The sequence below is a fragment of the Myotis myotis genome, unplaced genomic scaffold (genome assembly GCF_014108235.1).
Source record: "Myotis myotis isolate mMyoMyo1 unplaced genomic scaffold, mMyoMyo1.p scaffold_m19_p_11, whole genome shotgun sequence".
Lineage (NCBI taxonomy): Eukaryota > Metazoa > Chordata > Mammalia > Chiroptera > Vespertilionidae > Myotis > Myotis myotis.
Genome location: NW_023416315.1, coordinates 30162737 through 30177753, shown reverse-complemented (window position 1 = coordinate 30177753; position 15017 = coordinate 30162737). Strand labels below are relative to the sequence as shown.

The window sequence follows — 15017 nt, the reverse complement described above, 5'->3', positions numbered from 1 at the left end:
TCTTCAGCAGCATCCTACCCCCAAACATAAATCCCATGTGACTGTCAGACCAGCTTACTCTTGGTAAATTGATTGCTAAATGGGTTGGAAAATTGATCTCTCTATCTCACCCTCTTAATCCACTCAATGTTTTCTCTACATTCATTCATTCCTTCGTTGTTTTTTTTTAATTCATTAAATAGTAGCCGGGGAGAATTATTTAATCATTCTGAGCATGTTTTTAGCTTTAAAATGAAATTAACATCTCCATTCGACTGTTTTAAGATATAAACAAAATGTATACGCAAATAAGTTACACTGTACTATTTACAGATAAAAGGATGGGGCAAAAGTAGGTTTACGGTTGTGAGTACATGCAACAGTTTATTTTTGTATCATTTATTAAGTATTATATTATTTTCCATATGAACTATAAACCTTCTTTCAGCCTACTCTTTATTACTAATGTAATTATTTTTTCCTTTATTGAAGAAGTATATATGTTTGCTACTCCTCCATTTTCCTAACTCCCCCACATTAAAAACGATATCTAATATTTTTTTGGCATGTCTACACTTAGGGAGTTCTTCCTGGCTTGGCCTATTAAAAAAATACACAGAATACTCACTGCCAGTGCTCACTAAGTTCACCTTCTCAACTGACATAACATATATTTTATTAGTTTAATTTGCCTTCCTCTACTAAAACATAAGCGCAGGAAGGCAGAAAGTGTCACTTTTTTGCTCAATGTGCTTTGAGAATGCTAAAACTTGTTAGGGGCATCTGGTAGTCATTTGAATAAATATACACTGAATATACATTACCCTTGCTGTTATTGTTAAAAAGCTATCTTTACCCATTTTACTTAGTTGTTGCATAAATATTCTATTTTAGTGTGGACTTCACTGTAAACTATCATTCTTTCTAATTAAATTATAGGAATGGGTTACTACATCATCATTCTTAAAGGATTCTGAAATAATAATCTACTATCAGTTTACCTATTTTGGCTCATTGTCATTGAACTGCATGTTACATTGGACAAAGATAGAAATTGCTAAAGATCGCCAGTTTAAAGGAGGTTGTGGAAAATCAGGATTTTCCTGCTGCTAGGATTGTAATTTAGTACATACTTTTTGTATAGCACTTTGGAAGAACTTTATATAATTAAAAATTTGTCAAATTTGAAAATATTGTCAAACAATTCTACCTATATCAACCTATTCAATGAATATATTTGAATATGCTTTTAAAAAAACATACCTAATTTGATAGATATTAACTTAACATGGTTTACAGTAATTTAAAAGTATAAACATTCTAAATGTTTATCAATAATACAATGCTTAGCCTGGCCAGCATGGCTCAATGGTTGAGTGTACACCTATGAACCAGGAGTTCACATTTCAATTCCTGGTGGGGGCACATGCACGATGAACCGGTTGCAACTCGATCCCCAGTAATGGAGGCAGCCAATTGGTGACTCTCTTTCATCATTGGTGTTTCTATGTCTCTCTCTCTCTCTCCCTTTCTCACTAAAATCAATAAAAAATACTTAAAAAGTAATAATAGAATGCCTAACAAAAATATAGAACATTGTGTAGCTTTAAAAAATAATGTAACTGGTATTTATCATAAGCTTTTGAATATAATAAAAGAACTATTCCGCCCGGGCTCAGTGATTGAGCATCAACCTATGAACCAGGAGGTTGTGGTTTGATTCCTGGTCAAGGCACATGCCTAGGTTGTGGGCTTCATCCCCAGTTAAAGAGTGTGCAGGAGGCAGCTGATCAACGATCCTCTCTCATTACTGATGTTTCTCTCTTTCTTCCTCTCCCTTCCTCTATGAAAACAATAAAACTATTTAAAAAGAAGAACTACTCTAACTAATATTAAAATATCCATCTTTACAACATATATGTCTAATATGAATGTATTATATATATGAGTATATTATATGTGAATACACTACATACATACATTACATTTTATGAAAACGTTCTGGGAGTATACATACAAACAATTCACAGTGGTAATCCCTAAGGAGTGGCAGTGCCTCTAGGTTACTTTCTAAATAATGTTTATTGTAGTATGGGTTTTTACAAGTACATATATTACTTTATTTTTTTCAATCTATAATAATAAAAGCATAATATGCTAATTAGACCAGACGTCCTTCTGAACGACCGTCCAGATGAAGCCAGGACTGTGAGGGAAGCCCGGGCCCCAGGTGTCTGCCAGCGGCCAGAGGGAAGCCTGGGTCCCGGGTGCCAGAGGCAAGCCGGTGCTGGCAGCCAGGGGAAGGAAGGCCTACTCTTGCACAAATTTCGTGCATCGGGACTCTAATATTAAAATAAAGTGGAGGATAATAGGATGCCTAAAATTAAAAGAGTGAAAGGGAACATGTAGTATATATTTAGAGTAAGGAAAAAATAAAATGAGTAATCAAAGCTAAGAGCAATGTTATGGCAATATATTTACATAGAGCTAAAAAGTGGTCATGTTGCCTGGCGACTGTTGCTCAGTGTTTGAGCGCCAACCTATAAACCAGGAGGTCACGGTTCGATTCCCAGTCAGGGCACATCCATGGGTTGTGGGCTGAATCTGCAGTAGGGGGCCTGCAAGAGGCAGCTGATCAATGATTCTCTCTCACTATTGATGTTTCTATCTCTACCTTCCTCTCAGAAATCAATATATACATACATATACTTAAAAAAGTGGTCATGTTAATTCCTATAAGTAGTATTGATAATAAATAACATGAATTGAGGATATATTATGTGATACATTTTATGGGCATCATAGAATTTAACTTCAGAACTACCCTATAAGGCAGCTACTATTTTTCTCTTACAACCAAGATAATAAAGACATGGAGAGTTTAAGTTATAAGGCTCGTGATTAGCAGAGTCAGTAGGCATCGCATTCAACTATGAAACACAGGGCAAATCCTGGATGTACGCAGTCTAGGTGGAGTGACAGAGATCTTGGAATGACTACATTTTTGATTGCACAATTTCTTAATTCTGCAGAATGAGACCTACTTCTTTTAAGTTCAGAGGCTATTGATAAAGGAGAAAAATAGCCATCCTACCTGAGTTTATTTGTTAATATCAAGACTTTAACTTTTGTTTGTCATTATCTAGATAAGGACTTCCTGTGTGTGGCTCACCTACCCAATCATCTGATCATGATCCTTGGACTCTGGAGTCTGGAGCTTGACAATGGCATTTTTCTGAACTAAATGCTCATGGTGAACCTTTTAAAGCCAGTCCCTTCCACAGATCACTGCTCTGCATTTGAAAAGAGGCCCTGGTCAGTAACAGGGAGTGCAAGAAAGAGATAAGTGTAATTATGGGAACCTGTGCTAATGATCGCATTGCACCGATATTTATTTAACATACACACATTAGTATACATTTTACTCTGAGCACTTAAAATAGTACAATTTCAATACTTGATTTCTAGTTTGTGAGAATAATGGAGGAGACGTATTTTTACAAACTACCTGTTTGTAAAAAAGAACCTTGTGTAAGGTTATACAGAGCTTCTCTCCCCTCATCGGGTCTAATGTTTACTTTCAGGGTGAAAGAGAGAAAGTAGGTCAGTGGAAGATGATGGCATTCATTAGTTAATGAGGCCAAATTAAGGACAATTTATTTCAGTGCATATTTGTGACATTAAAAGTATATGGTTTCTGTTGTGAAAATTATTTTATTTTTCTATATCTTACCTATTAACAACAAAGTATCTAGTAAGAGATGATACTCTTTAGATTTTGAAAGTGCTAAGTTAATAAAATCATATTATGATTTTGTTTCTTTGTTAACTAGCCTTTTCTTTACTCTTTAGATTTATATGCTAGATTTTCAAGGGAAGTAGTTTTTCAAACAGATGGTTTAGAAGTTGAAGCACCCAGCTAGTGTGTGTGTATGCATTTGTATGTGAAATTATCATTATTAGCACTAGTATTAATATTACCTCAAAATATTTAGAAGGGAGGAAAATATATTTGAAGCAGGCTATTTTAAAAACCAGCATCTGCATTGCTTTCTTTTATGCAGTTGATATTCTATGTTGTTGTTATTTTTGATATAGTGATCTAGCTGCTGTATTCAAATAACATTATTTTTAGGTATGTCAGGCTTATTTAATTTATTTATTAAATGAGTCAATGGTTATGACATTATCCTTGAACTTACCCTGGCATTGGTCCATTTCCAGCAAGACTGTAAACCTGACGAGGATTTAGTAGATATTGGAATTTTCTGTAAATTCTATACAGATGAAATATGGAAGAAAAAAAAATTAGTGGTACATCAACATTTTAAATAAATAGCACCTCTCAATGTTATAATTACATATATGGGTATAACTGTATACATTTGATAAATTTTGTATTAATACTATTAAAAATATAAAAGCTTAATAGAAACTAGTGGTTCTTTTCGGAAAAGCAGCTTAGTAGTCATTTATAAAGCAATCTATATATATATATAAAAAGCCAGCTACTGGAACACCATAAAGATCACAACGGCCGGTCGCCCACTGCAGCCAGTGAACCTGCCCCATCGGGTGGTGGGGATGGCTGTCCAACCTCCCATGGCCCCTCCCTCCAGCCGTCCCTGCCTCTAATTGGCCCCTCCCACCCTGATGGGGGTCAGAGTGGCTGGCCAATCACCCTGCTGCCCTTTCCCCCCACCCCCCCCCCCCGGCTGGCCCCGCCCCCAATCAGCCTGCCCCACCCTGATCAGCCCTCAGCCCCTTTCCCTGGCTGGCCCAACTCTTGATAGCCCCCACCTATCCCAATTAGGCTGCAGGGCCAACCACCTGCAGCCCCACCCCAGCCAGCTCCACCCCCGATCAGCACCCACACCCCATTCGGGGACAGGGCCGACCAAAACACAGCCCATACCCCCTCCCAACAGTGGACCCACCACCAATCGGCCCCCCCCACCCCAATCAGGGGTGGAGCCCACTGGCCAATTGCCCACGGCCCCTCCCCCCAGTCAGCCCGGCCCTGATGGGCTCCAATCAGGGTGGGCCAGCCAGCCAACCTCCTGCCATCTCCTCCGCCCAATAGACCCTGCCCCAATCTGCCCTGATTGTGCCTCTAGTATAGTTTATAAATAGAAATAATGATATTTGTATTCTATATAGGCATTTAGAACATTATTCTGCATTTAAATATTATTTAGCTAATTAAATTTTAAATAAATATTTTGAAATTATCAGTAGACAATTGCTTAAATAGCTTCTCTTAACAGATCCCTGTGAAAGTTATAGGATACTGAGCCAACTTAACAGAGTTGAACACTATTTATTCCATTTATAAAATCAGATTATGCAAGTGTACGTATGCAAGCAAAGAAAGTGAACCACAACTGCCTAATTATTTTACATAAACAACCATTCAGGTCTTAAAATTGGTAAACATTTCAATAGCACATATTAAAAAATTCATTTTTTTCTGAAAGAAATCAACCTTTTTACAACAAATGCAACAGAAATGTTCCTAAGCACATATATTGCCCATATGCTTGGAAGTCTTAGACAAAAAAAAAAAGAGAGAGAAAATTTAGTGTTTTTACATTAATTTGATATTCATGTACAATATTACTATATACAAGGGTGGGGAAAAGTGGGTTTGCAGTTGTTCATATGGAGAATAATACAATAATTAATAAATAATAATAATAATAATACAAGAAAAAACTCTGATTTGCATACTCACACCATAAACCTACTTTTGCCAACCCATGTATTTTTATAAACACATTCCTATAATGTTTGCTAGCAGAAACACTCTAAATTCACTATGTAATGTCTGCTTTATCCCCACTCCCCAACTCACAAATCTGCTAGAACCCTAACATTCTAAATATTGATTAATCAGATCATCTAGTTTCTCAAGAAAAATCTTAGAGTCAATCTCCTTTTTCCCAGCACCTGAACCTGGTTGTGGATAATCCTGTACCTAAGTAATATCTATAATAATAAAAATGTAATATGCTAATTAGACTGGACATCCTTCCAGGTGACCTTCCAGACAAAGCTGGGGCTGCAAGGGAAGCCCGGGTCCCCGGTGCCTGCCGGCAGCTGAAGGGAAGCCCGGGTCCTGGGTGCCAGGGGGAAGCCAATGCCAGCAGCTGGGGGAAGGAAGGCCTAATCTTGCACAAATTTTGTGCATCAGGCCTCTAGTCTATCAGACTTGGCTAGGCCATCTCATGCTTTAATTCAGGCTTTCATGTTCTCTCACCTGTTCTACAAAAGTCATGCCTCGCTAGCCCTCTTCTATATTGCTATTTAAGTACAGTTATGTTATTTCTAAGATGAAAGGTTAGAGTAAATTTATTCACAATGTAAAATGTTTTATTATATTTGGAATAGTTTACATCTCATCTTGTCCCTCCTCCCCCTTAATTTTTAACCTCACTGACTATCTCCTGGTTCCTTGAAAAATGCCACGCCATTTCACAAATCTTTCTTCTTTTACTGGCAAACATTTACTTATATCAAAACCAATTCAAAAGCTAGTTCTTTTCCAAAAACTTATCAGTCTTAAGAAATAGTCATTTCACCTCTGAACTTTCCTAGCACCTTTATCAGAAACCTTTTCAGTTTAGCATTTATCATGTGGCATTGAAATGTATCTGAGTATTGATAAAAGAAAAAAACTTTTAAATAGAAATAGTATCTTGTTGATTGAAAAGTGAAACACATTCTTCCTTTCATTGAAATACAGCTGGAAGTTAAATACTAGGAAAGAAACTGCTTTACAAAATTTTGGTTTGTGGAAATATTTCAACTTCATTATTTGGTAACCTCAAAAGTAATTTCTGTTTGATTATCATAATGTTTGTGTTAATATTTTTAATATTATTGCTCCTTATTTGGTTGAGAGTAGTAAAAACTTCTAGAAATTATTAAGGCAGATAGAAGCACATATTTGTTTATAACTATCCTCTTTAGAAGGATATAAGATTTGTTCCCCAATGTGGTGATTTTCAAATTTTTATTAAATATTATGAATTAATTATTAATTCCATTCAAAATGACATTTTTGTATTGTTAGCCCAAATATTGAGATATCTGATATGCAGCTCATCATTACTCATATTAAATGTGTTTCCCGTATGTGTTTCTTTGGGAAATATGGCATCATGTTCTACTAAATGCACACACGGGAAATCTTTATACTCTTTGTCTAGAAGCTGGATATCAATTGTGTTCCTCAGTACTGGGTAATGGCTTACTGAAATCACCTATTGACCATCAAGGGCTAGGGGTGATAGGTATGGTAGAGAAAATTCAGATAACTGAGCTATGATAAAAATGTTTATAAAAGGACATTGTTATTTTCAAATTCCAATTGTAAAAATAAGGAGAGGTCATACCAATATACTACAGATAGGTGCTAGCATTACTTGTTTCACATCAAAATTAGTAAGCCATGAGAAATAATGCTTTTAAATATTGTACACCACAATTTTAATTAATCTATTTACATAAATATGACATAGAAATATGACTTGAAAAAAACATACCGTTCTCCTTGCTTCCCACCACTTTTGGGGTTTACAAAAACTAAAAGCGGATGAGTGCCAGGAACAGGAGTAATCTAGGAGAAAAATTTTTTATATAGACAAATTACTGTTAGTTCTACATCATGGAATACCACTTAGCAAATTCAAAAATGTAGCTCTTTCATTCTTAAATGTGGATACCTAGATACACCGATCTATTTAGTTATTCAGTTAATCACTGTGCTTTTGATACATACATATCAATAGGAATGCTCACTCCACAAAGAGTGGTAGGATCTAACTAGGTAGGTATAGGTCAGAGAGAAAGACAGCTCTGAGAATGGAATAAGTGTGAAAAACTATAAGATGAAAACAAAAGGTGCAATTTGTGGGACAATGAGTAAACCAGAAAGAATACAGTAGAGTATACTGGGGGAAATCTATATATATAAAAGCATAAGCAACTGGCCAACCGTTCGACTGGTAGCTATGACATACACTGACCACCAGGAGGCAATTCACAGTCATGGAAACATGGAACAGACTGGTGAACCTCAGAGGGAAGGGGGGAGGGGAAGAGAGGAAGAAATTAACTAAAGATCTTACAGGCATCATATAGGCCGGGTGCACGGATCCCTCGGCCTGACCTGCAGGTATCAGGCTGAAATAGCAGTCTGATATCCCCCAAGGAGTCCTCAATTGTGAGAGGGTGCAGGCCAGGCCGAGGGACCCTGCCAGTGCATGAATCCGTGCACTGGGCCTCTAGTATTAGAATAAAAATAATCATACTATAGCGTGCCCTACTTTTATGGAAGAACTGCACTTGGTGGCATGTGTGGAATCCATCTTCCCAACCATTTGTGAATAAGATGGTTTGAGGCCCCTGTCAGCCTAAAAGTCCCATTTTACATAATGTTTCCACAGAGCTTTGTTTTCCTGCTTGGAGGCTACAGGTGCAGGTATTCTGGACTACTTGGTAATCTGGAGTTCATTAAATTGGCCATGTCCCTACACTATGCCCTGCACTGCTTTCTTCACTTCTCATTTCTCAGTGGAACAGAAAAGGGCCTGTCCTACTGGATTTTATGTTCTAGTGGAAAAACGGACAATAAACAAACAGACAGACAAGCATATTTAGGAGTGAAATATCCCACGAAGAGAAATAACGCAGGTAAGGTGATAGCGCTTTATTGGTGGGGGATAACATTATTTTTGATAGTATGGTAAAGGAGAACTCTTGTATTTTACATGACTTCAATGTTAAGAAGTAAAATATTAAAAATATTTTACCCCTACCAAGATAGCTCATTTAAATACAGTTTGACAAAACAGTATTTTAATAAGAAACATTTACAACTAATGGAATCCTCTCAATATTAAGATGAAAAGTTTTAGGTCATTTACATTTTCAAAATAGATACAAAGTATCCTTTGTTTTTACTTCTACCCTAGAAAGTATCCTTAAATATTTAATATGACAAAAACAACCATGGCATGTCCTTCCTTCCTCTTGGATTAAACAATCAATCTAAGGTGAAAAATTCTGCCCACACAATTCTCTCCCATTCTTAAGTGAAATGGAGTTTTTTCTAATGACCACGTTCAAGCTAAAAATGTTAAAATCTTCACATTGTTGTATGAGAAGTTTGTGTAAGATATTCATAGTTGCTCTACTGTTATCAAACTAGTTTTCATTACAATTTATTCTGTTTCTGTTTTATTTTACTTTGAAAAGACGACAAGGCTTTTTGTTCCTGAGTTGTTTCTAATTCAGTAGGAAGATGAGATGAATGAGCTGGATCTGTAGTAACTTTCCAGTTTGTCTCCCTGAGCTACTAGTAAATGCGCTTATTCAATTAACGTATAGAAGTTCCTGCAGGTCAGGCCATGGTGCTACTAGAAAGTCACACATACCTTTCTTCTCTGACTAAAAGCCAAAATAACGAAAAACTGAACACCTTTATTTCCCCTCCTATTATAAAATCAGATACCACTCCTAAATTTTTCACAGGCAAAATAGCAAGGCTACCAGATGTGAGTTTTAGTTGATTTCTGCATGTAATCTGAATTCTCACTCCTCATTTTTAATTAGAGGTGAGAATCTCAAGGTAAATAAACTAATTTTGAGAAAATCATTAAATCTAAACCCAAATACACATTGTGATGATCCTCCACAAACTCCACATTCAGCTTACCATTATAAGAGACTACTAGAGGCCTGGTGCATGACATTCCTGTACTGGGGAGGAGGGCTGGGGGGGGGGGGGTGCTCAGCCCAGCCTGTGCCCTCTCACAGTCCTGGACCCCTCAGGCCTAAACTGTCAGGTGGACATCCCCCGAGGTGTCCTTAATGCTGCTGTGGAGGTGGGAGAGGCTCCTGCGCTCATCAGTCGTGAGCCCGGCTTCTGGCTGAGCAGCACCCCCTGTGTGGGAGTGCACTTTACACCAGGGGGCAACTCTGCCCCCTGGTGGTCAGTGCGTGTCATAGCGACCAGTTATTCCACTATTCGCTTGATTTGCATATTAGGGTTTTATTATATAAGGATATTAAATTCACACTGGGTTGAATATTTGGAATGTATTTGAAAATACGTTTTAGAAAACCTTTCAAAAATATTTATTTATTGAAATATGTAAATGAAATACGTAAATCATTATTTTTTATCAAATAAGTATCACACTAGAATAAATTACAATATGTACATAACCTCAAAATACAAAAAAATAATGATCTCATTTTTATGAGTGGATAAATGGATAAATAGATCAAGTAGTTCATAATTTAGATAAAGAAAACATTTGAAAGAATGGTGCTACTCTACAAGATACAATAGTCAAATACCCAAAATGGAAATATAGGATAATAAAACCAATAACAACCTTTTCCTTATATATCCCCTTTTAAGAAATTAGGTTTCGGAACCAAGATGGCGGCGTAGGTTAACGCCGGAGTTTGCTGCCTTGAACAACTACTTCAAAAGTGAAACTAAAAAACGGAACAGACATCACCCAGAACCACAGGAACGCTGGTTGAGTGGAAGTCCTACAACTAGGAGGAAAGAGAAACGCATACAGACACTCAGAGGAGGTGTAGTGCTGAAGTCAAATTCTGAGGTGCGGAGTGCGCGGAGCGGGCTGGCGGCGGAGGGCGCTGTTGGCGTTTTCAATCGGGAGGGAGTCGCAGACTCTGAGCTCCAGATACGGGCGAGTCTTTAGGGACCCAGACTCAAACGGGAGAAGCGGGACTGTCTGGCTTCGGTCAGAGCGAGTGCAGCTTTCTCTCCGGGGTTTGCAGCGGGTGCTGGGACTCAGAGAGGCAGAGCCCCTGGGGACAGGACTGAGAGCCGCCATAACTGCTCTCTCTGGCCCACCCTGTTGATCCTGTGCAACCCGCCATGCCCAAGCCCTGCACAGAGGCATTTGCCGGATAGCATCAGGCAAAGGCTAAATTAGCACCTCCCTAGAGGACAGAAGTTCTCTCACTGCAGACACAGCTGATTCTCATAGCCACTTGGCCTGGAGGTCAAACCCTCCCTGGTATTAGCTACAACAATCAAGGTTTAACTACAAGACTGCGCACAAAGACCACTAGGGGGTGCACCAAGGAAGCATAACAAAATGCGGAGACAAAGAAACAGGACAAAATTGTCAATGGAAGACATAGAGTTCAGAACCACACTTTTAAGGTCTCTCAAGAACTGTTTAGAAGCCGCCGATAAACTTAATGAGATGTACAAGAAAACTAATGAGACCCTCGATGTTATGTTGGGGAACCAACTAGAAATTAAGCATACATGGACTGAAATAACGAATATTATACAGACTCCCGACAGCAGACCAGAGGAGCGCAAGAATCAAGTCAATGATTTGAAATGCGAGGAAGCAAAAAACACCCAACCGGAAAAGCAAAATGAAAAAAGAATCCAAAAATGCGAGGATAGTGTAAGGAGCCTCTGGGACAGCTTCAAGCGTACCAACATCAGAATTATAGGGGTGCCAGAAGATGAGAGAGAGCAAGATATTGAAAACCTATTTGAAGAAATAATGACAGAAAACTTCCCCCACCTGGTGAAAGAAATGGACTTACAGGTCCAAGAAGCGCGGAGAACCCCCAAAAAAAGGAATCCAAAGAGGACCACACCAAGACACATCATCATTAAAATGCCAAGAGCAAAAGATAAAGAGAGAATCTTAAAAACAGCAAGAGAAAGAAACTCAGTTACCTACAAGGGAATACCCATACGACTGTCAGCTGATTTCTCAACAGAAACTTTGCAGGCCAGAAGGGAGTGGCAAGAAATATTCAAAGTGATGAATACCAAGAACCTACAACCAAGATTACTTTATCCAGCAAAGCTATCATTCAGAATTGAAGGTCAGATAAAGAGCTTCACAGATAAGGAAAAGCTAAAGGAGTTCATCAACACCAAACCAGGATTATATGAAATGCTGAAAGGTATCCTTTAAGAAGAGGAAGAGGAAGAAAAAGGTAAAGATACAAATTATGAACAACAAATATGCATCTATCAACAAGTGAATCTAAGAATCAAGTGAATAAATAATCTGATGAACAGAATGAACTGGTGATTATAATAGAATCAGGGACGTAGAAAGGGAATGGACTGACTATTCCTGGGGGGGAAAGGGGTATGGGAGATGCGGGAAGAGACTGGACAAAAATCGTGCACCTATGGATGAGGACAGTGGGTGGGGAGTGAGGGCGGAGGGTGGGGCGGGAACTGGGAGGAGGGGAGTTATGGGGGGGAAAAAAGAGGAACAAATGTAATAATCTGAACAATAAAGATTTAATTAAAAAAAAAGAAATTAGGTTTCAAAATAAAACTATATTAAGATGAAACATCACAAACTTAAGATATTTATTTGTAAGTTCTCAGGCACTGTGGAATACTCCCCTCTTGATAATGATGTAAACAGATAAAACACCTTATCTAATGTAACTTGTATTTAAGAAGTGATAGGCTATTAAATATCAGCACCATTAAGACTGGTAGTAAGGGATCATTTAACGGTGTTATACTAGAAATGTCAAGGTTCCAGGCAGATAAGGCATCTCTTTCAATGTTCATTCAGAAAGCTTTAAAATTCTGTAAACTTTGTGACAATAAAAAAAATGCCAATCCAGCAGTGTGAATTTAGGTACCAGTAGACCAAAGGCAGAGTTCTTAGGTTGGAGACCCAAAGAGCTCCAGTATTATAGAGCCATTTTCAATTCTGACAAGTTAAAAACAAACAACTACTGTGTTCATTAATAATTCTATATAATAAGAGGCTAATATGCAAATGAACCAGATAGCGGAACAACTGAACAACCGAACAACCAAGCAACTGGTTCCTATGACATGCGCTGACCACCAGGGGGCGTGCACAGAACATGATGAGCATCGGCCGTGGCATGATGGTAGACCAGGTGAGCAGGGGTGCCAGACCAAGGTGGGGCATCGGTCGCTGTCTTCAGGGCAAGCCTCTGGTGGTTAATGAAAATTCTTTGCTCCTGCATGCCATGGTCCCACAGGACACTCACACCTGCTGCCAGTGCCAGCCCTGCTCGCACCTGCAGCCTGCCCTGGAGTATCTTAGTAGCAGAGTATCTGCTATTGCTATTTAGTTCTCATATTCCTCTTCATCCTTAATAAAAGAATGCTGGGCAAAGGGTAATTTTGTAAGGTCACCCCCTCTAATCACAGCTTTCATCTATAAACCGAGAGAAGAGGCCTCAGAATGTACATGCCAGCACCTTGACCTTTAACTTTCCAGCCTCTTGCCAGCACCTTGACCTTTAACTTCCCAGCCTCTAGAACTGTGAGAAGTAAATGCCTGTTGTTTAAGCCACCCAGTCTATGGCATTCTGTTACAGCAGCCCGAGCTGACCAGTACAGAAGTGTCCCATGGAAACTCAATATATGCTCTTTATAAAGGAAGAGTGAGAGCTTCTAGCCACCTTTCTCAGGATGCCAGCATGGAATTTGATGTCATGAGGACCAGCAGCCATCACTGAGAAGGAGGTGACCTTGAAGATATCATAGGTGGAGGTTGGAAATGATAGAACCAGACCTGATGAAAGTGTGAAGCTGCCTTATTAGCCCTGCTTCTAAAGGTCCTACTTCTGGACTTCATTTATGTGAGAGAGAGAAAAAAATTATTTTGTCTGAACCACTGTTATATTTTGTTTATTCCTTCTCTACTCTGCCCCCCCCCTTAATTTCTGCAGAACCTCACTGTAATTGATGTGAAAAAAACAAGATCCAAAGGAGAAAAGACCTGCATGCAGATGAAATCAGGCAGAGAAACTTTATCCTTCATCAAATTTGTAATTATTTCTAGTCCCTGAGTGAATAACCAAAGAAACTTGATTTCAGAGTGTATGGATAGCCTCTATATTTCATGTTATCTTATTCTCATTATTTTATGTTCTCATTATTAAATGTTGGCACTTTTCAGTTAATCCTTTTGCAATGTAAAATAATAGCCTGAGAGTTAAGGGGAAACGTAGGTATAATTAGATGTGATATTTCAATTAGTATAATCAATATATTTCATTCCAGATCTTGTTTTCCAGAGCTGTCTAAATCAGATAAGAACTCACTTCTAGAATTCAGTCTATGGGAAGTCATTTGTATTGTGATGCAAATCTTATATACTTAAAGGGATTTAAGTAGACTAAAGAAATACAGTTTTCTTAGTTTCTGAAAGTGAGTATATATGATCTCCATGAATTACGTTTTATGGAAATATCTTACAATAATCTTATGTTTTATATTTTGAAACAATTTCAAATTTACAGAAAATTTTCAAACATGGTAGAAACTTTTTTTCATGAACAATTACAGAGTATTTTGCCAAAATGATTTTTCATCACTTTTGCTTACTTTAGGATTGCCAACAAACAAGAACATCTTCTTACATAAATATAACACAACTTCAAAATCAAGGTAATAACTTGATTCTAGACTAGCTTCTTTTGTTATAAAAGCCATTACTGAGACAATTGGTGAAACTTGAATGGAATTAGGATTAGATAACACTAAAATGTCAAGTTCATATTTAACTTTACCATTCTTTTTTGAACTAACTACATTTTATATATGTTTTAACATAAAAAGTTGATTTTTTATATTTGAACAATAATTCATTTTCCTTTCAAAAAATTATGTTTAATGTGTTTAACTTTTTTTCTCTGTATTGAATTTTTTTGGGTGACACTGGTTAACGAAATTATACAAGTTTCAGGAGCACAATTTTACAACACATTATTTGTGGTCTATGTCCATGAGTGTTTTCTCTTTTTTGCTCAATAATTGTGAAATAAGATGTACACCTCAGTTATTTTGAAAACTGATTTATTGCCATCCTAAAAATATCACATTTGTTTTGTTAAATATTTTGATAGACTGAGAGGTTGAAGACAAAAATATGAATATATTAAAAATTGGTTATCCTGAAACTATTTGATCTTGGAATAGCATTTGAAATAATTTTAAGTGGAAGATTATA

At 37.6% G+C, this 15017-nt stretch overlaps 1 protein-coding gene across 3 annotated transcripts in view; it reads right to left on the bottom strand.

Annotated features, from left to right (window-relative positions):
• The window catches only part of DGKB (diacylglycerol kinase beta), a 527879-nt gene that overhangs the window by 309930 nt on the left and 202932 nt on the right, over window positions 1-15017 (bottom strand). For all 3 annotated transcript variants that reach the window (XM_036328013.1, XM_036328012.1, XM_036328014.1), the window contains 2 exons: window positions 7527-7600; window positions 4182-4256 (listed from right to left, as the gene is read on the bottom strand). In XM_036328013.1, coding sequence (XP_036183906.1) covers window positions 4182-4256; window positions 7527-7600 — 149 coding nt within the window. The remainder of the gene's footprint in view (window positions 1-4181; window positions 4257-7526; window positions 7601-15017) is intronic.